Here is a 20,604-nt window from a genome sequence, read left to right as displayed (position 1 = left end):
GACTATTTATATCTTACTGCTTTCCTAAAAGTCTGGGTCAATTTACACAGCACATCTGTTTTTCACAACTCTGACAATAATTTATATTATCATTTTTATGTACTAATGGAAGCATATTGTCATTTTAGGGTGTACTTTGAATTTTTAATTGCTGAAGAAGTTATGCATTGTACTTTAACCAAAAGCAACTTAGTTTTTATGAAATCATAATGTGTTTGTGTGTATGTGTATATGCATATTATAAACCATGTGTATATACACACATACACACATATTTACATGGTTTATAATAATGAGGTATGTTATAGGTATTCATTAAATATTGAATTAATTATTAAAATCACACATTCACAAAAAGACAATAACTGCTTGATTCCACATATATGAGGGACCTAGAGTAGGCAGATTAATAGAGACAGAAAGTAGAATGGTGGTTGCCAGGGCCTGGGGAGTGGGGGCAATGGGGAGTTATTTAATGGGTATAGAGTTTCAGTTTTGCAAGGTGAAAAGAATTCTGGAGATAGATAGTGATCATGGTTGTACAACAAGGTGAATGTACTTAATACTCTTGAACTGTACATTTAAAATTTATTAAGATGACAACTTTTATGTTATATGTATTTTGCTGTAACAAAAAATATGTATTTAAAAAATACTTTTTTAAATCCAGTGGTCATTTGGCATGTATTGCCATTAGAAGGGTGCCTACAAAATATACTCATGCATGTTAGATGAAATTTCATATGTGGAATTTTCTAGATTAAAATGACTCTGCTAATTTTCTTTTTTTTTTAATTTTTTTTTTCAACGTTTATTTATTTTTGGGACAGAGAGAGACAGAGCATGAACGGGGGAGGGGCAGAGAGAGAGGGAGACACAGAATCAGAAACAGGCTCCAGGCTCTGAGCCATCAGCCCAGAGCCCGACGCGGGGCTCGAACTCACGGACCGAGAGATCGTGACCTGGCTGAAGTCGGACGCTTAACCGACTGCGCCACCCAGGCGCCCCAACTCTGCTAATTTTCAATGCAGAGACAGGCAGAGATGTGTGAGATTAATATCAGTGTATAGCAAATAGAATAAGAATCACAGACCAGATAATATATGAACATTCAATATTAGCAACCTTTAAAAACCTTTAGCAACCTAAAGTGCTCAACCTTTAAAAACCATGCATCTAGGGGTGCCTGGGTGGCTGTCTGTTAAGTAACCAACTGGTGATTTTGGCTCATGGTTCGTGAGTTCGAGGCCCACACTGAATGGCTCTGCTCTGACAGTGTAGAGCTTGCTGGGGGTTCTCTCTCTCCCTCTGTCTCTCTCTGCCCCTCCCCACTCACATGTGCCTGCCCGTACCCTCTCTTCCTCTCTCTCTCAAAATAAATAAGTGAACTTTAAAAAAAAATACCATGCATCTAATTTTCTATTACCTGTGAATAAAATACAGAGGCCGAGCTTAGGGGAATCATAAAGACATCTACTTGAACTTTTCAACTTAATGATGAAGTGTCCCACTTCAAGGACAGCCTCATTTGTCCCTTTTATAATGCACTGCAGTTAAATCCTCTTTATGTCTCATTTGCCAAAATGGATCACATGGCCTGCCCCAACTGCACTAGACGATGCTGGAAAAGCAGGGACTAGAATAGGTTAGACACATTGCCACCCCAAATAAGTTAAGATTCCCTTAACAAAGAAAGAAAAGGAGAATGGGTATTGGATAGGCAATCAGCAGTGTTTGTTACACTCACATTAGTATTTTTGTTTTGTTTCTTGTTTGGGGTATTACAGGCTGGAACCAATGGTTATATGGCTCCTGAAATCCTAATGGAAAAAGTGAGTTATTCCTATCCTGTGGACTGGTTTGCAATGGGATGCAGTATTTATGAAATGGTTGCTGGACGAACACCATTCAAAGATTACAAGGAAAAAGTCAGTAAAGAGGATTTAAAGCAAAGAACCCTGAAAGAAGAGGTCAGATTCCAACATGATAACTTCACGGAGGAAGCAAAAGATATTTGCAGACTCTTCTTGGCTAAGAAACCAGAACAACGTTTAGGAAGCAGGTAAACTACCATATAACAGAGGTGATTAGCAGTGTCAGCATTGTCCATGGGGATTTAGAACGTACTTTGGATTAGTGCTGAGGCCTTGAGGTTAAGTTTTATTATTATTTTCCTATTACTATTTGCATGTTATATGGTTAAGTATTTCTGATACTTTCAAACACTATAAGCACTTGATATGGAACAATCTCCAAGATATGTATATATATCTTGTTTTCATATATATATTATATATGAAATATATAATATATAATAGAACATAGAATATAATATGATAACATATGAAATATATATATAATGTATATAAATATATATTAAAAACATTATTTATATTTACTATATATTTTTAATATTTATTTATTTTGCGAGACAACACACGAGTGCTTGAGCAGAGGAGCAGAGAGAGAGGGTGAGAAAGAATCCAAGCGGGCTCCCCACTGAGCAGGGAGCCCGAGGCAGAGCTTGATCTCATGACCTGAAGATCATGACCTGAGCCAAAATCAAGAGATCAAGAGTAGGACACTTAACTGAGCCACCCAGGCACCCCGAATATTCTGCCACGTAATTTTTTTTAATAAAAAAATTTTTTTTAATGTTTATTTACTTTTGAGAGAGAGAGAGAGAGAGAGAGAGAGCACACGTGCATGCTGGTGGGGAAGGTGCAGAGAGAGACAGGGGGGCCAAGGATCCAAAGTGGGCTTCAAGCTGACAGCAGAGAGCCTGATGCAGGGCCTGAACCCACAAGCCTGGACCTGAGCCAAAATCAAGAGTTGGACACTTAACTGACTGAGCCACCCAGGTGCCCCGACCTGATTTTTTTAAATAGCAAAACAAAATCCATTTGTAATAACTTCCAAAGCATGACAGACACCACATGGAGCTGATTTTCCTGTGTAGATTCCAACGTTGTATTACCGTGGTCAGAATAGGCCACGTCATGATAACAAGCAAATCCCAAAGTCTCTGCAGCTTAAAACTAATGGAATTTTTCTCATTCACACAAAGTCCCTTGTGGGTCCAGCAGCACTCCAGGGTGTCTCCCTACTGAGCAGTGACTCAGAGATCCAGGCTGCTTCCATCTGACAGCTCCATTGGAACTCGTGGCTTCCCGTTGACGTAGCAAGAGAAGAGAGCAAGGAGAACCTGGGGAACTTTGTACCGCCTCAGTCAGGAAGTGACCCACTTGCACACCACTCACACACACTTCCGTTTGCCCAGAATGAGCCTTGGCCCTTTCCAAGGTCAAAGGGGTCTGGCTAGTGTTGTCTTCCATGTGCCCAGGAAGGAGAGGAGACACAGAAATGGTGACCACTGACCGTGTCTACACGCGGGAGGGAGGATGAGTGGGCACACTAACAGCGGCCGAGGCAGCAAGGAAAGCAAACAGTCTCTCTAGATGACTTCCCTGAAGGGAACACCACCGCTTGCCAGGATTGATTGAAAATCTATAAACACGCTGTGGGTATATAAAATGAAATGTTGACAAACTTCTTCAGGAAAATGCCACCTTAAAGCCCTGGCTCATTGCCTGAAGCTGCTCCATCAAGCAAAACCTTTTAATAAAGCATCTGTTGTTGTGACTGTTTTGAATAAAACTGTTTACAACATTAGAGAAAAGGCATATAAAAACCAGCTGTTCAGTGAAAGACAAAACCTTCCAACATTTTCATTTCAACTCTGTAATTTTTTAAAAATTCAAATGAGATAGTGCTTGATTGATTTAGTGGTGTCCTTCAGGGCCGAGCAAATGCCTACACAGCATGTCACACAGAAGACGGGTCACGTGGCCCCTCCCTGTTGCATTCACGAACATTTGAAATAAATTTTAAAAACCCTTTCCTTCTTTAGATGCCACTGAAAGGATCTTCCCTTTGTCTTCATAGGTCTGTGAATTAATTTTGCAGAAAAGTTGAAAGCTTTTCTGAGCATCTCACAAGGGCTCTTGAGAGGATTTATCGTGTTTTCCAATAAAATAAAAGCTAAAGCCCATTTAAACATTTTGCAGGTTTTATTCTGATCAGTTAGTGCAGCAGAACAAGATCAAATAACCGTGCAAGCCTCTGACTTAAGTGCTTCTCCAACACATAATTTCATACCAATACATACTGTTCTTGGCAGACCAAACCCCACAGTGTATGGTCAGGTGGTATCTTTGCTTCATTGACTGTTACAAGAAAATCCATTGTAATCTCGATGTGGGGTTCAGGAACACAAGAGCACCTGTAAATGCTGTGAAATGAAATCTACCCCAACAAGCAGGAGAATCTCCTTTCCTACCGTGGCCCGTTTGGCTGTTACAAAAGATGCCGCCTCAATCAGGAGCCTCTCCTATTTGTCCAAAGTGCACTGCATAATGGTGGGCAAAAAAGATCTCTGCACGAAGCTGCCAGGGAAAGATTCAAGAGTAAAATAATATTCATGCTATTTCTAATTACAGAACTGACATAAGAGACACCAGTGCAAAAAGTAAAGTGATCAGCTTTGCAGTGTCCCAGACACCGAGTGAAAGGAATAGGGGTTACAAAGCCTGGTCTTTATTGTCAGCATCAGCAGCACAGACATTTAGTGGAAAAGGGCATAAAGCATGGACCCTGCCCCCCAGGGGCATCTAGTTGGGGTGACAGAGAACATAAAGAAAACCTTTCGGGGGCTATTGTTGCTTTTGTCCTTTGTGACTAGTTACAAAAGGGCTGCAGTCAGCCATCCCTGCAGGACAAGCCAGGGCCATTTGGGCCTGTTGCTTGAGATATTACTTGAGAACTGTTCATCCTGATGTCAAGACCGGCTTGACAAGTTTCTCGAGGTTACTGAGCCCCTGGGCACTCTGTTTATCCAAGTTAAAACTGCTCTGAGTGAGTTTGAGGAGGACTCTTGACCTGTGGGACAGTGTGTTCATGCCTGCTGATGGTCTTCAAGGTGGTGTGAGCTCCTTCCTCAGGGCACCTGGTCCCATTCCAACTCTCGTTTTCATTGAGACTCTGAGACTTGGGGTTCATTCCTGATCTACTTGGACGGAATTCTAGCTCTATCCTTGTTCTGCCACATTTAAAATCTACGTGATACCCTCCCCACACCAAAATCTGATACCTTAAAATGGTGAATGTTGCTATGTGAATTATACCTCATAAACCTAACTTCAGAGAAAAATCCATCTTCGGAGCTTCAAATGATCTCAGTAACCCTCCCTCAAGACTGTGACTCTACAGGATGGAAGCCACACAGACAGACACCGGTCAGTGAGTTCTAGGAGATGGCAAGCCCGCATTTTCCTTCCTTTCAGTTGAGGGAGACTTGGTGGCTTTGAGAAAAAGAGAGACACCTGCAGTATCTCCTGATGCAGTTCTCCATACCTGTTTTTCACCTGGTGCATAATGAAACAAGTCCAAGGAGCCCTGCACCCACCTTTCTGGACGGTGCTAGGCCTGAACCACAGAAAACAGCCCAGAGAATGGCTAGACATCAGACGCCTCCAACTGAATTTCTCTTTTTCACAATAATATTCGATTACAATTTTCCTTTGAAAAACTCACCTATATCTTTTGGCTTTTTCAGAGGCACAGCTATTTATGAATGCAGAAGCAACTGAAGAGGGTAAAAGAGGTTAAAAATGCAGTTAAAAGACAGACAGGCATTGTTGTGATGGTTGACTGTGATAACAGCGCTTCACTTTGTGTTAGTTGAGAGTAGGCTCTGGATAGATGCTAGTTATTCTCCCTGCCGTTATTAGTCATGTCATTATTGTGTTTAGAACCTATTGGATAGAGTCTGCTGCAGTAATTATCTGACACTGTAGGGAGTCTGTGAAGGGGGTATATGGGAGAAGTCCTCAGTCCTTTTCCTGAAAGCTCTTTGATAACTGGAATAAAAGTAAAGGGAAAACTATGAACGTGATTAATTTTTAATAAGGTTGATTTATGACAGAAATCAACTTTTCCGTAAGAGAAGATATTTCTTAGAGCAGTATGTCTATTCACATAAAAGAAAAAGGAAGGGGTGCCTGGGTGGCTCAGCTGGTTAAGCGTCTGACTCTTGGTTTCGGCTTAGGTCATGATCTCATGGCTTCTGAGTTCAAACCCTGTGTTGGGCTCTGCACTGGCAGTGCAGAGCCTGCTTGGGATTCTCCCTTTCTCCCTCTTTCTCTGCCCCTCCCCCATTCATGCTGTCTCTGTCTCAAATAAATAAATAAACAAAAAAAAAAAAAAAAAAGGAAAAAATCATTTGAATCTGATGCCACAATACAGCCCTCTTTTTATTTCTTTAAAATTTGGACTTAAGGGGGACCAAAAGAAATGTGTGGTAGGCTGCCCCTCGTATGGTTCCCAAAGATCCCCCTTCTATTATCCACAGTCCTGTGTAATCCCTTCCCTTAAGCGTGGGCTGGACTTATTGGTTTGCTTCTAAAAATATAGCAGAAATAATGAGATGTCATTTCCAAGATAAGGTATTAAAAGACTGTGCTTTTTTAATCTTGGGCTTGCTTTCCCTCTCTCTCTCTCTCTCTCTCTCCTCCTCCTCTCCTTCCCTCCCCCCCTCCCTCCCTCCCTTCTTCCCTCCCTCCCCCCCCTTCCTCTTTGATCATTTGCCCTGGGGAAATCCAGGTGCAAAGTTATAAAGTAGCCTTGTGCAGTGGCTCACATGGTGAGGAATGGAGGCTCGCCAATAACCACGTGAGTGAGCTTAGAAGCAGATTTTCTCCCTCAACTCCACTCAAACCTTCAGATGAGACCACAGCCCTGAACAGCTTTACTGTAACCTCATGAAAGAGGCACCTAGTGAAACCATTTATAGATTCTTGACCCACAAAAATTGTGAGATAATAAATGTTTGTTGTTTTAAGTCACTAAATGTTAGGGTAGCTTGTTACACAGCAATAGATAACTAATATAAGAAGTTACACAATTGGGAACGGATATTTTTCTCCCTTATTCTAAGGTAAATGCTGGAATAATTTCTAGACAAGGGTTTGATAACAAATAACCATAGTCTTGGGCACTGAAGGTATGCTCATTAACACTAATAATTACTAATGCATTTAAAAAAAATTTTTTTTATGTTTATTTATTTTTGACAGAGACAGAATGTGAGTGAGTTAGGGACAGAGAGAGGGAGACACAGAATCCAAAGCAGGCTCCATGTTCCGAGCTGTCAGCACAGAGCCCAACATGGGTCTCAAACTCACAAGCTGTGAGATCATGACCTGAGCCGAAGTCAGACACTCAACCGACTGAGCCACCTAGGCGCCCCCTAATGCGTTTTTTTATGTCTTTAAAAATACTGTGGCAGTGGGGGGAGATAGGTGGAGCTCCTAGACACCATGTCATATGAAGAGTGGGGAGATATGGGTGCTGTCTTTTAGAATGTGGTGGGAAGAGACATGCTTCCCTTGTTCTGTCTGACCCTGAAGGGCAGAGCAAAATGCAATGACTATAAAGTTGCAGGCAAGCAGATTCTGGCCTCACTGAATTTTGCTTGTATTTCCACAAAGCACTAAGGATAAAAGTCATGTCAACTGCTTGACTCTAAAAATTAGATCTACATGTGAAGGTTTATCTGCAAACAATGAAAATGCTACTGTCTGTGTAAGGTGATTTTTGAAGTCATTATTTTTCTAAATTATTCTTTATGTCATTATATTGTCTTTGCAATTAAAATGAAATGTATTACAGGAAAAGAATGCTGCACATTTTGTATTGTTAGAACATTTCCTGTTTTGGTTTGTTAGTGTGACTCAGTCTGACCATCTCCTTTCTTTACAGAGAGAAGTCTGATGATCCCAGGCAACACCCTTTCTTCAAAACCATCAATTTTGCTCGCCTGGAAGCTGGCCTAGTTGAGCCCCCATTTGTGCCAGACCCTTCCGTGGTTTATGCCAAAGACATCGCTGAAATTGAAGATTTCTCTGAGGTTCGGGGAATTGAATTTGATGATAAAGATAAGACGTTCTTCCAAAGATTTGCAACAGGTGCTGTTCCCATAGCATGGCAGGAAGAAATTATAGAAACGGGACTGTTTGAAGAATTGAATGACCCCAACAGGCTTGCAGGTTGTGGGGATGGTAATTCATCCAAGTCTGGTGTGTGTTTGTTATTATAAGTTGTTCTCTCTACCAGATGGGCAGCAGGAATTTCAGCTGACATAATCCTTGAATCTTCCTAACACATGAAAATCTGTTGAATGAGGACTGATCAATCAGGAGGGGCATTTCAACCATAGAACAGTTCAAAGGACAGGTGAGCTCACCACTAGGACACATTTTTCTTTTGCCTTCCTTCCTCCCTCCCTCCCTCCCACCCTTCCTTCCCTCCTCTCTCTCCCTCCATCTCTTTCTTCTTTCTCTTTTTTTCATAAAGATGAGTCAAGTAAAGTTTCAGTTTTCACCAAGGGCTGGGAAAAGGAACACTCAGGTTTATTTTGATAAACTAAAAGCATGAGCCCTCCAGCATCATGTCCCTGAAAATGACACAAAGTCCTAGGAATAGAGATTGGAACTTTGTGGTGTACTCAGTAAATGAGCATTTGCAATTCTTAGTAAATAATCATTTTAGTTTTTCTTTGTTTATATCCCTTCTTCCCTTCTTCTTGCAGTATTTCTTCTGCTTCTGTACTTATAAAAAAGATTTGGAAGCTGGAAATAAATGTTCCTGATATTCTCCCTCCTGAAAAAGAGTGGATTGTAGTGTTTGGGCAATATTTTAAATTACAGAAAAAATTTTAATTTACTAAAAGTCTCTTATTCATATTTTTGAAATATTTTACCATTATAATGTTGAAGTATTTTAAATGTAAACATACATGAGACCTGTGAATTTAAAGTATTCCGTAAGTCGAGTCCTTTAGGGAACATGCTACAAATTGCTTATGTGTAGTTTTTCACATCCCATTGGTTCCCAAACTTTGCTAAACTTTGGAATCACCTAGGGATCTTTTAAAAATACTAATGTCTGACTCTCAGCCCTAGATTTTATTTGATCTGGGGTGCAGCCTGGGCATCTAGATTTTCAAAAGCTCCCCAAGTGCTTCTGATGTGAGGCAAGTTTGAGAACCATGGCCACGTAGGCTTAAATGCTGTTATATATGGACTCTTGTTTTGGTTGCTCAAAGCTTCAATTACACATTTGACAGCAACTTTTCAAATACCCAGAAAACATGTAATTTTGGCAGTTGCAATATATATGAGACCGAAGATAATCTGTATTCATCTTGTATATTCTCTTGTCCTTGTACACTTTTGTTCTTCACACGTACCTCCAGAAGTAGATCTCTTGGCTATTTCAAGACCTGAAGAAATACCAACTCGGAAACTGATTTGAACAAATTGTAGCTCTCGGTTCAAGTGGCTGCCCAGCCAGCATTGTATTGTAGAATTAGCACTTCTCAAAAGCACAGCCAAAGTGAAAATTCTAAGGGTGCAAAAAAATATTTTGGACCCAAGCATAAACCTGAGGTGATTATACTTAAAGAAAAAAAAAAAAAAGAGGGGCGCCTGGCTGCCCCACTTGATAGAGCATGTGACTCCTGATCTCAGGGTTGTGAGTTCAAGCCTCATGTTGGGTTTAGAGCCAAACAGAGTACAAAAAGAGTAAAATACAAAAAGAGTAAAAATAAAATGAAATTTTTAAAAAGGAACAAAAAAGATATATGTGTGCATAAGAAAATCTCACTTGTCCCGGTGGTGAGAAACCTGGCTGAAATCAATTTAAAAATTTTGTCCCTTGAGTAAGGGAACCAAGAGTTGCAAAAACACTGGCCAAAAAATATTTGGTTAACTGGAATCCAGCTAACAGTCATGCTCGACTGCAAGACAACATTAGGCATATCCAAACGAGTAGTAAGAAATCGGCTTGGACTTGAGTCCTGGGTTAGTGCATCTGCCACTCACCCTTCTGCTCATTCTCTATCCTCAGCAAGCTCTTGATGCTCCAAATCCTGCCCTGGAGACACTGCAGAGTCCTGAGTCATCAAAGCAGATACAGGTGTGTCCAGCAAATTCTTTTTCCTAAGGCAAGGAAGTAGATTACAATTTGATAAGATTCGGAATAAGTCTATTTTAACAAAAGACAAATTCACAACTAACAGAAATCCAATTCACCAGAGCATTCCAAGACTAGAGGTCTTAGGGTTTAGCCTTATAATTAGACATTGAAAAGTCATGCCATATTGCATTGGTTCCTCAATGTGAATGTCTGCTTCTTTTGATAAACTTAGAACTAAGTCAGGAAAGTAACTGATTAAGATAGCTGTTTTCAAACAATCACCAAGTAAATATGTGTTGAGCTCTAGTTCACACTGAGCCCTATCCTGGGCATTTGGGGGATACCACAGAGAATTAAGACAACTGTCTAAGAGAGGCTATATGGTGTGGTGTAGAACACAGATTCCTGTCAGTGTTACTATTCACATTTTAAATGAGAAACTGAAGCTCATAGATGTTCTGTAGCTTATCTCAGGTCACACAGCTTTCCAGGGTTGTTGCACAGACAGGAAATAATGTATATGAAGCACATAGCACATGACTGCATATAGTAGGGGCATAATAAATTGAAGACTATAGTCAGTAAGTAGCAGCTGGTCAAATGACCCTAGGTCAGGGAACAAAGAACTAAACCTGGCTACCTTGATTAAAAGTTCCAAAGGAGGTGAGAGAAGGAAGAGAGCTGGGTCCTGGGGAACGGTTTAAAAGGAAAGTTTTTATGCACAATGAAAGAAAAACCTACTTAGAATGAGTGGAGACATTGGAGTCCATGCCAGGCCCCATCCTTACCACATGCCAGGTACAGGACCCACCTGGGCCACGTCAGAGTTGCAAAGCGATCTGTGCAGGCCATGGGTGGGATTCAGGTATAGACTTAAGGAAGACGAAACCTGATGTCTCATCAAAGGAAGAAAGTGATTTTTGAAAGGGGATGATGCTTGCTTATTTTCCAAAAGCTAAAATGAGCTTACATTTTTATATAAAAGTTTCATAAACATAATGAAATATCAGGGGAAACAAACACCTATGAGTGAAATATTCAAAGAAGGACCAGAGAGAAGTCATTTTTATTCTTCCAGTTTGTCAGGGATTATCTGGAATGTTTGTTTCCTACAGGAGGAGATGGGTCTAAAGTAGATGGATAAACTGCTTAAGGGGACGTAGAGGTGCCCTCAAAGCAGAAGGTATGGATGAGGTTTTCATAGAAAACGGTGATGAATTATTGAGTTTAAGACTTCAAGCCACAAAGAATTAAAAAGTATTCTCAAGTGTTTATTTAGAATATCAAATTTAAGATGTTTCATTTAGGTGACAAAGCATGGATTGAAAATTCAACAAATTGGGCTTCTTAGGAATTGCAGGTCTTGAAATCCTGAGAGTCTATCAGATCGATTTTTAAAGTTTATTGTATTGTATATATCATTAGGGCAGTTTAATAATAAGACTTAATTTATATAAATTGTCTGGACACGAAAACTAGTGAAAATACATAATCCTTGCTTCTTAAACAGTTTGTTCTGGGCACTTTTAAGGCTTACAATTTTTTTTAATGATATAAGGAAAGAATCAGATACAAGAATTTTTGAGGGGGAGGAGGTTGCCTGTAAGACTTATCAGATTAGCCATTAGCCATTTTGATTGTCAAAAAATTTTTCAAAGACTTACTGAGTTTTCCTGGCTTGTCTAGGAAAAAGAATTGCAGTCATGTAGGTTTAGTTATTCTTTCAATAAATATTGCTACCTGCCATGTGCCAGGCTCCATTTTGGTTTGGGGAGAGATGCTTGGTTTTCTCCCTTTAGGATTTTCAGATCAGAAAGTATTTTTGTTCCCTCTGTGTGTCAGTAAACTTTTATATCTCTCTGGGTAGAGGTGAATTTTGTTCTTTCTGCTTTTTCTCAAGTTTTCTGCACTGAACATGTATTTATTTTAAAAATCAGGAAACCGTATATTATTTAAAGCAAGGCAGGGCCCATCACAGTTAGACCTGGGTATGTGGGGCATGTCTAGGCTGGCTCTGGCCATAATCAGTCCCTGAGAACCCCTTTCTGGCCAAAGGGTATTAGCCTGGGTCCTGGGAGTAAGGCTAGGATGTCCAGTCTAAACCAGCAGAATATCCCTGGACAGAGCCAGCAATTGGTGCCTAAGGCTGGGGCCTGATTATTTGTTCCGCAATCCAGAGTATGAGCTGTGGTGGTCCGTGGTGAAAGTTTTACCAAACCCCAGAGAAAGAAAAGCAAGTACAAGGCAACAAAGTTTCTCATGCAGGATTCACTTCAAAATATCTTCTTAGGAAGCAGTTGATATTTGACAAAAGTAAGATTGGAGACCTCTGACCCTCCCTCAAAATTTTTATGAAATTTTACTGTCCTGTGAGATCTCAAATGCTGGGAACCCCTGGACTGGATGACCTTGAAGGGCACTCCAATTGTAGGGAAATATTTGTGCTTCAGTGGAAAACGAAGGCATTGCCTAGAGGAGCATATGCAAACTTTTTCTGTAAAAGACCAGAAAAAATCTTTCTTATTTCTTAGACTTTGCAGAAGGCAACCACTTACCTCTGCCTTTGTAATGGGAAAACAGCCATAGCTGATGTGTGAAGGACTGAGTATGGCTGGGTGCCAGTAAGGTTTATTTACAGAAAACAGGTGGTAGTACTAGATTTGACCCACAAGTAGTAATTTACTGTTCCTAGTCAAAAATTATCTTGTTATTAAACTGACTAGGTTATCTGATTCTGAAGGAGCTATTTTACAATTCTATAAACTGTAGATAATTAACGGGAATGCAAATGCGTATAGTCACGCAAATGACCCTCCCCCACTGCATTAGTCAGTCACGCAAATGACCCTCCCCCACTGCATTAGTCAGTCAGGACTATGATACCAAAGGATTGCAGACTAGGCGGTTTAAACAACAGAAACTTATTATCTCAAAGTTCTGGAGGCTCCAAGTCCAAGACGAAGGTGTGAGCGGGGTCGATTTCCTTTGAGGCCTCTCTCCTTGACTTCTAGATGACTACCTTCTCCTGTCTGCCATGATCTTCCTTCTATGTATCTCTGTGTCTTAATTTCTTCCTATAAGGACACCAGTCATATTGGATTAGGGCCCATCCCAGTGACCTTATTTAATTTAATCATCTCTTTGAAGACCCTACCTCCAGGGGCGCCTGGGTGGCGCAGTCGGTTGAGCGTCCGACTTCAGCCAGGTCACGATCTCGCGGTCCGTGAGTTCGAGCCCCGCATCAGGCTCTGGGCTGATGGCTCAGAGCCTGGACCCTGCTTCAGATTCTGTGTCTCCCTCTCTCTCTGCCCCTCCCCCGTTCATGTTCTGTCTCTCTCTGTCCCAAAAATAAATAAACGTTGAAAAAAAATTTTTTTTTTAAAAAAGACCCTACCTCCAAATACAGCCACAGTCCGAGGTACCTGGGGGTTAGGACTTTAACATACGAATTTTGAGAGATACAACTCAGTCCAGTATCAGTACCCCCTAAACCAGTTTTATGTTAATTTGCTCATTCATTTCAACATTCCTTTGCTGCATATAGGTGTACGGTTTTTATTACTTTTTTCAACTGGTTGTAACCCCAGTTTTCTCATGAATGAGTTAAATAAAAATCTTTAACATGTGTTCATTTTTATTTCGCTATGACAGTCCCAATTTTACCTTTTTTTTCCCTTAAGATTATCCATTGACACGACCCGGAATGTCACAATACCATCAAAGAACCTAAAGCACCCTAAAGCCTATTTTTTGACATTCTGCTTCCGTTAACCAAAGTTCTGAGCAAGAGCCCTTTCTCTTTTTGTTCTCTTATGAAACACACAGCAGGAAGAAGAGCCCCCGAAACAGAGGGCTAGGGGATGTGGTGGCAAGCCCAGAAAGCAGCTAGCATTTTCCCGGCAGTTTGGTTGAGGTGCCTGGGGCCAGCTGACTATTACATATTTTTAAACCAAGTCTCCTCACCCTGCCTCTCCCATCTGCACTGCCAGTTGTCTCATACATTCCTGCCGTGCCCATGCTTCCTGCGTGCCGCGGGAGAAGCTGCTGGGGAAAGAGAAGCAGAAGGGAGAAAGCCGGGAGCCAGAAGAACCAAGGAGAGCTTCATCAGTTCACCTGCTAGGGCAAAGTGTGCTGAGCCCCTGAGGCCATTGATGCACACAAACATTCCAGAGACACACCCCGAGGCAGGCTCCATTTTAAAGTCCCTGTACTAACAACTCCCCTTGAAGGTTTGCCAGTTCAAATGCAGGATGTCCAGTTAGATTTAGATTGCAGAAAACAACAAATTAATTTTTTTCTAGTATAATTATGTCCCAAATGCTGTATTGGACATACTTACACTAAAAAGTTATCTGTTATGCATGAGTATAGATAATCAATGAAGAATACCCTGTGGTCAAGATTAGAGAAAACGCGGGCAAACTAGCACAGCACCTGCACAGGCAGAGCTCCACCTGGGTTGCCTGAATCTGTCAATTCTATCTTCCAGTACAGTTCCTGCAAATTTCTTCTTTCGGGTCCACATGTGTGCTGTTTCCTACTCAAGGAGTCGGCTGGGCAGCATTGCCAGCCTCACCACCCCTGCTGCCAATAATAAAAATGCACCCAAAGCTTCCATTTACTGAGCACCTACTATGTGCTGGGCACTGTACTTGGCACTTTTTGTGTATGACTCCCCATGCTCGCCGTCATCCTGTGAAGTATTTTCTGAATTTTATTGATGAAGAAAAGAAAGCTCCAGAGGTTAATGGGCTTCTCCAAATACACAGTTAGGTGCTGAGTAAACCCAGGTCCACCTGACTATTCTTGGCTGTGAGGTCACTGGTTTCCCAGGTTGGAACTGCCCCTGTCCCTTTTCCCTGAAATGTCACCTGGGTGGGTGGGGGGGGGGGGGCTCCGAGCAGACTTAGTGGACTAAACCCAAGGAAGAAATAATTTCTAAGAAGTATTTTGTAGGCCCTAGATGGAGTAGCACGGCTGGGACTAGAGTGAGGTGAGCAAGCCACCCAGGGCATGATATTTAAGGATTTCTCAGTCTCCGGTGCACACAAGCACAGCGTGGAAACGTGCACAAAACTGAGAGTGAATGCCTGAGTCACGCACCTTGGGCCTTGTGTTCCTTCCACTCACCCTACTTCTGGTCCTGTGGGTTAATGGCTTGGGTGTAGACACTTAGAAGAAAGATCCTTTTTTTTTTTTTTTTTTTTTTTAATGTTTATTTATTTTTGAGAGAGAGAGAGAGAGACACAGTGCGAGTAAGGGAGGGACAGAGAGAGAAGAAGACACAGAATCTGAAGCAGGTTCCAGGCTCTGAACTGCCAGCACAGAGCCCGACCTGCTCGAACTCACACACTGTGAGATCATGACCTGAGCCGAAGTCGGAAGCCTGACTGAGCCACCCAGGCACCCCTAGAAAGACCCTTTTGAAACTACACTTCTTTATTTCTTTGTCTCCTCGAAAATAATCATGTACATTCATTCATTCCACAAATATTAATTCAGGGTTTACCATGTATTAGGCCATGTGGTAGGAGAAAGGAATCGAACCCAAGATAGACCATGCCGATCCTGAATATTTCTCCCTTTGGCTAGACATCTCTATTAGCCAATATGGATCAATAATTCTTCCTGTTTCTCTTTAGTTGATGCCAAGGACCAAGAAGCATAATGCCCAGAGGGATTTAAGAACCAGAATTCAGTTTACCCTCTTCCTTTTCTCCTTACAAGAATTTATCCCAGGTGTATGCTTTAAAATCCTTGTTCTTAAAAACCTGTGAAATTAGGACTTATAAACTCCTTGTTACAGCTCCCTTAAAGTGGAAAGTTACAGGCAGGCAAAAAGACACATCCAGACTGGATCTCAGTGAATGTTTTTTTAACAAATGCCAGTGGAATGAAAGGGTGAAGGCGGCTCGGGCACATGTCATAACTGGTAATAAGGCAGACAATGGCGAAATAGCAGCTCAACCAAACAAACATTCGGATGCCCTTGTTCGCGCCCCGCTTCCTGGGGAGCGCTGTGCCCTCCGGCCCTCGCCTTTGCTTGGTTGTGTTCCGGGCTAGGCCCATAAAACAGAACAGCAGACACTGCAGGGCAGAACTTCGCCCAGACATGTGGAATTTTCACTGTTTTTATTACTTTATATGTCTTCGTTGGCAACATTTCATAGTTCGGTGTTTGATCTAGTGATGGATCATTCAGTGTTTAACCCATCCTGTCGCTTAGGTCTGACATGCAGTGTGTGGGCTGTCCAATCATCTTGCCTCACCCTCTAACAGTCCACTCGGGTCATTTTGTCACTCACTGTGCCCTACCCCATCATGTATAGGGTCACAGAAAGGAAGTGAAATACATCCATCCGCTTGATTTTGGAACAGGTGTTTAAGATGAAGGTAGAAACCATTAAATGAAGTCTGGATTCTCTGGGAATTTAACTTACATACTCTGTTGGCTCACCCTCTCCCACCACCGCCCCCCCCCCCCTTTCTCTCCTGCTCTAGAGAGAGCTTTCTCTCTAGGAAGCTCAGCTAATTAGTCTCAGATATTACATTAAGTTGAGAATTTTCTTGTGTGTAACACTAGAGACACAGCGAAGGAGACAGTTGCTTGTCACCTTCCACGCACGGTGACCATCTTGCCAGTAAAGGTGACTGTAAGTCAGCATTACTTCACCCAAGTAACAAGGAACAGTGGAGAAGACCAAGAGCAAAATGCAGTTCGAACTCAAAGTTTACTTTCAGTTATATGCCCATGCAGAAGACTAACTTGGGGAGAATGTGTGTGAAAAGTTTCCTTTGGAAGAAATTGCAGAGGGAGCGTGTGCCCAGTCCTTCCCTGCTTGGGAGAAGGTAGACAACTGAAATCTTGTGTCATGAGGACATACCTGCTCTTGGCCCCGTGCTGTGCTGGAGTGGATCGTGCACACCTCCTACCGACTCCATTTTCAGGGTGCCCTCACCTTCGTAGCTTGAATTAGGCCGTGGTGGATATACCTGCAACACAAAAATCAGCAAATCCTACAACTCAGGGTTTGCTTTTTCTGGAGAATGGGTTTTTAAGTATTTACCGGCACTTCACTGACTTGCCCCTGAAGTTAACTGTGCTTGGTCAGAAGGGAGTCTGCCCAGAATCTGGCAGGTCTGGTTCCATTTTTAGGAGGTGGGCAAGGTTGTAGGGGAGAAGCCAACCAGCCACACATGGCTGCCCATGGAGGACACTGACCAGACAGAAAGGGGAAGAAAGGCCAGGAAAAGCTGGATACGAAGCTATGTAAAAGACGAGAGTGAGAGAACGCAAAAGCCGGGGGCAAGGACCAGAACCGGAACAAAAAAAGAAAGAAATACAGAGAGGGGGAAACAGACTGAGTGGTCTATGAACTCACTACAGAAATTTTACATAAGGTCCCAATCGCTTGAATCATCACTCCACAGTGCAGGTTCATTAAAAATGTGATGAAGCTAATGTTGGCATGTGATTTATTTGATTAAAGTTACTTTACATTAATGGCATCTGCCACCTCTTCCACATGCACTGACTTAAAGCAAACATGATTCATTTAGCTGCAAAAGTATAAAACAGAGAGAGTTACAAGTGTCCCCCACAGGCTCCTGAGGAAGACTTCCATCTGATGGAAATTCTGTCCTTCAGGCATAAACCCCACCCCAAGCACCTGCCACAAACCTAAGCCGTAGACCCCAAACCTGCAGTTACGAGCTTCTGGGCTGCTGAACATCACTGAAAAGACTCTGGGATTCCCTTCTGCCCCGAAGTTCACCCTTCTAACAGCTTTGAGGATCAGGAATTGGGATGTGTCATAGGCTAAATAATGCACCCCAGAGATATTCATGTCCTAATTCCTGTAAATGTTGTATGGCAAAAGGTACTTTGCAGATGTGATTAATTTAAGGACTTTCAGATGGGGAAATAATCCTTCATTAATAATAACAACCCTCCTTCTAAGAGGGATACAGGAGGAGCTGGTTAAAGAAGGCTGTTTAGGGAAATATGCCATTGGTAGAGTTATGCATGTTGAAGAAAAAGAAAAGGGCCACAAGGCAAGGAATAAAGGAAGTCACTAGAGACTAAATAAAGCAATAAAATGGATTCTCCCCAGATCCCTGAGAAGGAACCAGCCCACAGCCAACACCTTAAATTTCAGCCCAGTGAAACTTTTGGGTTTGGAATTTCTGGCCTCAAGAGCTATAGGAGAATAAATTTGTATTAAGTCATGAAGTTTGTGGTAATTTGTTACAGTGACCATAGGAAACTAATACAGGGTATAACATAGTTTTCACAGCCTTGGAATTAAAGAATTTTCTGAGGCCTTAAGAGAGTTAGGAAAACATAGAGGTTGATTATTCTGTGAAAGAAAAACTATGAATTTCACTAATGAGTAGACCATGTCTGCTGTTCCCCAACCTTGACCTTGACCCTGCCCCAGGCCTTCTACTTTTTAGGCCTCTTTAGAGGAAGGACATGAGAGGAATGAGGAAGGGGTTTTATGGCAGGCTACCCAACAGCTGTCTCTCCTTCTTCCTTGCACACAGATGCCAAATATTTCCAGGGGAACTGCATGCCCTTACCTAGAGGATGAATTATGATTGGTCTAAACTCAACATCTTTTTGCCAGTAATTGGTCTAGGCACAATCATGTGACATCACCCTGGCCAATGAGAAGTAAACAGATACTTGTTCGGATGTTGTTAGATGTTAGCTTTTTTGGCCTAAATAAGTGAACCATGTGAAAGAAAGCCATGTTGACCCCTGCCTTTTTAAATGTTTGTTGTGTTGTAAAAGGGCAATGATGCCTTGTGCTGGGTGGCCACCTTGAGACCATAGTGTATGAGCTTGAAAACAAGAGCTAAACACGAGGAGGCAGAGTGGCAAGATGGGAGGACGTGGGTCATCCTTGATGACATCACTGAGCTGACCCTCCTTCTTTCAGACTTCTTAAGACGATAGCCTCTTTAGAGTTTAGATTTGTACTGACAGTTGAGTTTCTGATTACTTGCTAAAATGCATGTAAAGAATAAAAGAGGGAAGGGAAGCCAGAGGGATACATGTCAGCCTTTGCAGAAATGAGCTGTAAAGTCTACAGCTGCTCTCAGAGCCCCAAAAGTAGGAGTCCCCAAAGTGGACTGGAGGCAGGAGGCAACCAACACACCTTTGGCTAGTAAAGGTGCACTTTGCGCACTGCCTGCTTACCATGAATCCCTTCTCAAACTCTGGAGCTGGTTATCCAAGTGACAGTGTTACTTAGGCACCAGCACTGAAACCATGAGAAAAGCGTGTCATAGCAAATATCAGAGTAGTCATAGGAAAATATTAATTGTTTAAAATTTTCTTACCCTAATCCAGAATCTAATGTGATTTGGATTTGGATTACATATGGTAAGAGGCACAATATTTTTGGTGCTCAGACTCTCAAGCAATGAAACCACAGAGTGATTAATTGTACAGACCTTCGGGCCATGCTACTTAGGTTTCAATCCTGGTTCTGTTACTCACTACTTGTATGAACTTGGGCAAGTCACTTGGGTGTTTTTGGCCTTAATTTCCCCATCTTGAAAAGTAATGATACCAGTAATAGCACCTACCTCTTAGGGTTGTTATGAGGCTTAAATTACACACACACACACACACACACACACACACACACACACACACACCATTTAGACAGTACCTGGCATAGAGCAGATGCTATATGTTTATAAGTTCCTGCTGTTATTATTATTGTCAGAACCTCTAAAATATCTCAGTGTGGTCCTCTTGGCCACAGGGAAATGACTTGAACCAAGTCCCATCAGACAGAGACCTCCCCACATTGTATGACTGAGGGCCACAGAACCCCCACCCTCCCTTACTGAGAGGCTGTGAGCTGACATGCCTGGGACTCAGGTCAGAGGCATGAGAGTAGTAAGCCCAAGGCCCCAGGGACGTTCTGCATCCATCAACCACCTTTATGTCTGCCTGCCCTCCAATGGGGTCACAAGAGCCAGCTGCTTCCCACATTCACTTGTTAGAGGTGGGTTTCTGTCGCTTGCACCAGAAGCTAGTCTTGACTAAAATGTTTGCCTGATGAAGATCTGGCCTAGGTCTGTGCAGAATTGCACTTACTTGCTCCTGATAGGAGTAAAAATGCAATGCTCTGGACCACTATGGATCTTGAACCAATTTTCTTATTATTTGGCCTGTAGTTGGAGTGAAATGAACAATAATTCCTCTTATACAGTCTTGGAAAAAATCTAAGTAGTTTTTTTCCTATTAGAAAGTAATACACGGTGTAACAAAATTGGTCATGAGCTAATAATTGTTGAAGTTGATGGGTACATGGCTGCAGTGGGGGGTCAGGGTGAGGTGGCTAACACAATTCTTTCTCTTTTTATGTTTTAGTTTTTCCAAAATAAACAGTTCAGAAAAAAGCACATATTCATTCTATAAAACTGGGAAAGAGAGAAAGAAAGAAAAGAAAGAAAGAAAGAAAGAAAGAAAGAAAGAGAAAAGAAAGATGGGAAAAGAAAAGGGGCTCCTGGGTGGCTTCGTCAGTTAAGTGTCTGACTTTTGATTTT

General features: G+C 41.9%; 1 protein-coding gene across 2 annotated transcripts in view; it reads left to right on the top strand.

The window, feature by feature from the left end:
• The window catches only part of GRK7 (G protein-coupled receptor kinase 7), a 29,618-nt gene extending 20,011 nt beyond the window's left edge, over positions 1 to 9,607 (top strand). Inside the window, exons 3-5 of one of the 2 annotated variants that reach the window (XM_045503442.1) lie at positions 1,788 to 2,062; positions 7,819 to 8,024; positions 8,173 to 9,607. In XM_045503442.1, coding sequence (XP_045359398.1) covers positions 1,788 to 2,062; positions 7,819 to 8,024; positions 8,173 to 8,201 — 510 coding nt within the window. In that variant the 3' untranslated portion in view covers positions 8,202 to 9,607. Of the gene's footprint in view, positions 1 to 1,787; positions 2,063 to 7,818 lie in introns of both variants that reach the window. The other variant, XM_045503441.1, reaches the window with a different exon arrangement.
• Positions 9,608 to 20,604: the final 10,997 nt, after the last annotated feature.

This window comes from Leopardus geoffroyi, chromosome C2, assembly GCF_018350155.1.
Source record: "Leopardus geoffroyi isolate Oge1 chromosome C2, O.geoffroyi_Oge1_pat1.0, whole genome shotgun sequence".
NCBI classification, from domain to species: Eukaryota; Metazoa; Chordata; class Mammalia; order Carnivora; family Felidae; genus Leopardus; species Leopardus geoffroyi.
Note: the sequence above shows the minus strand (reverse complement) of the source record. Positions and strands in the feature narration are given on the sequence as shown.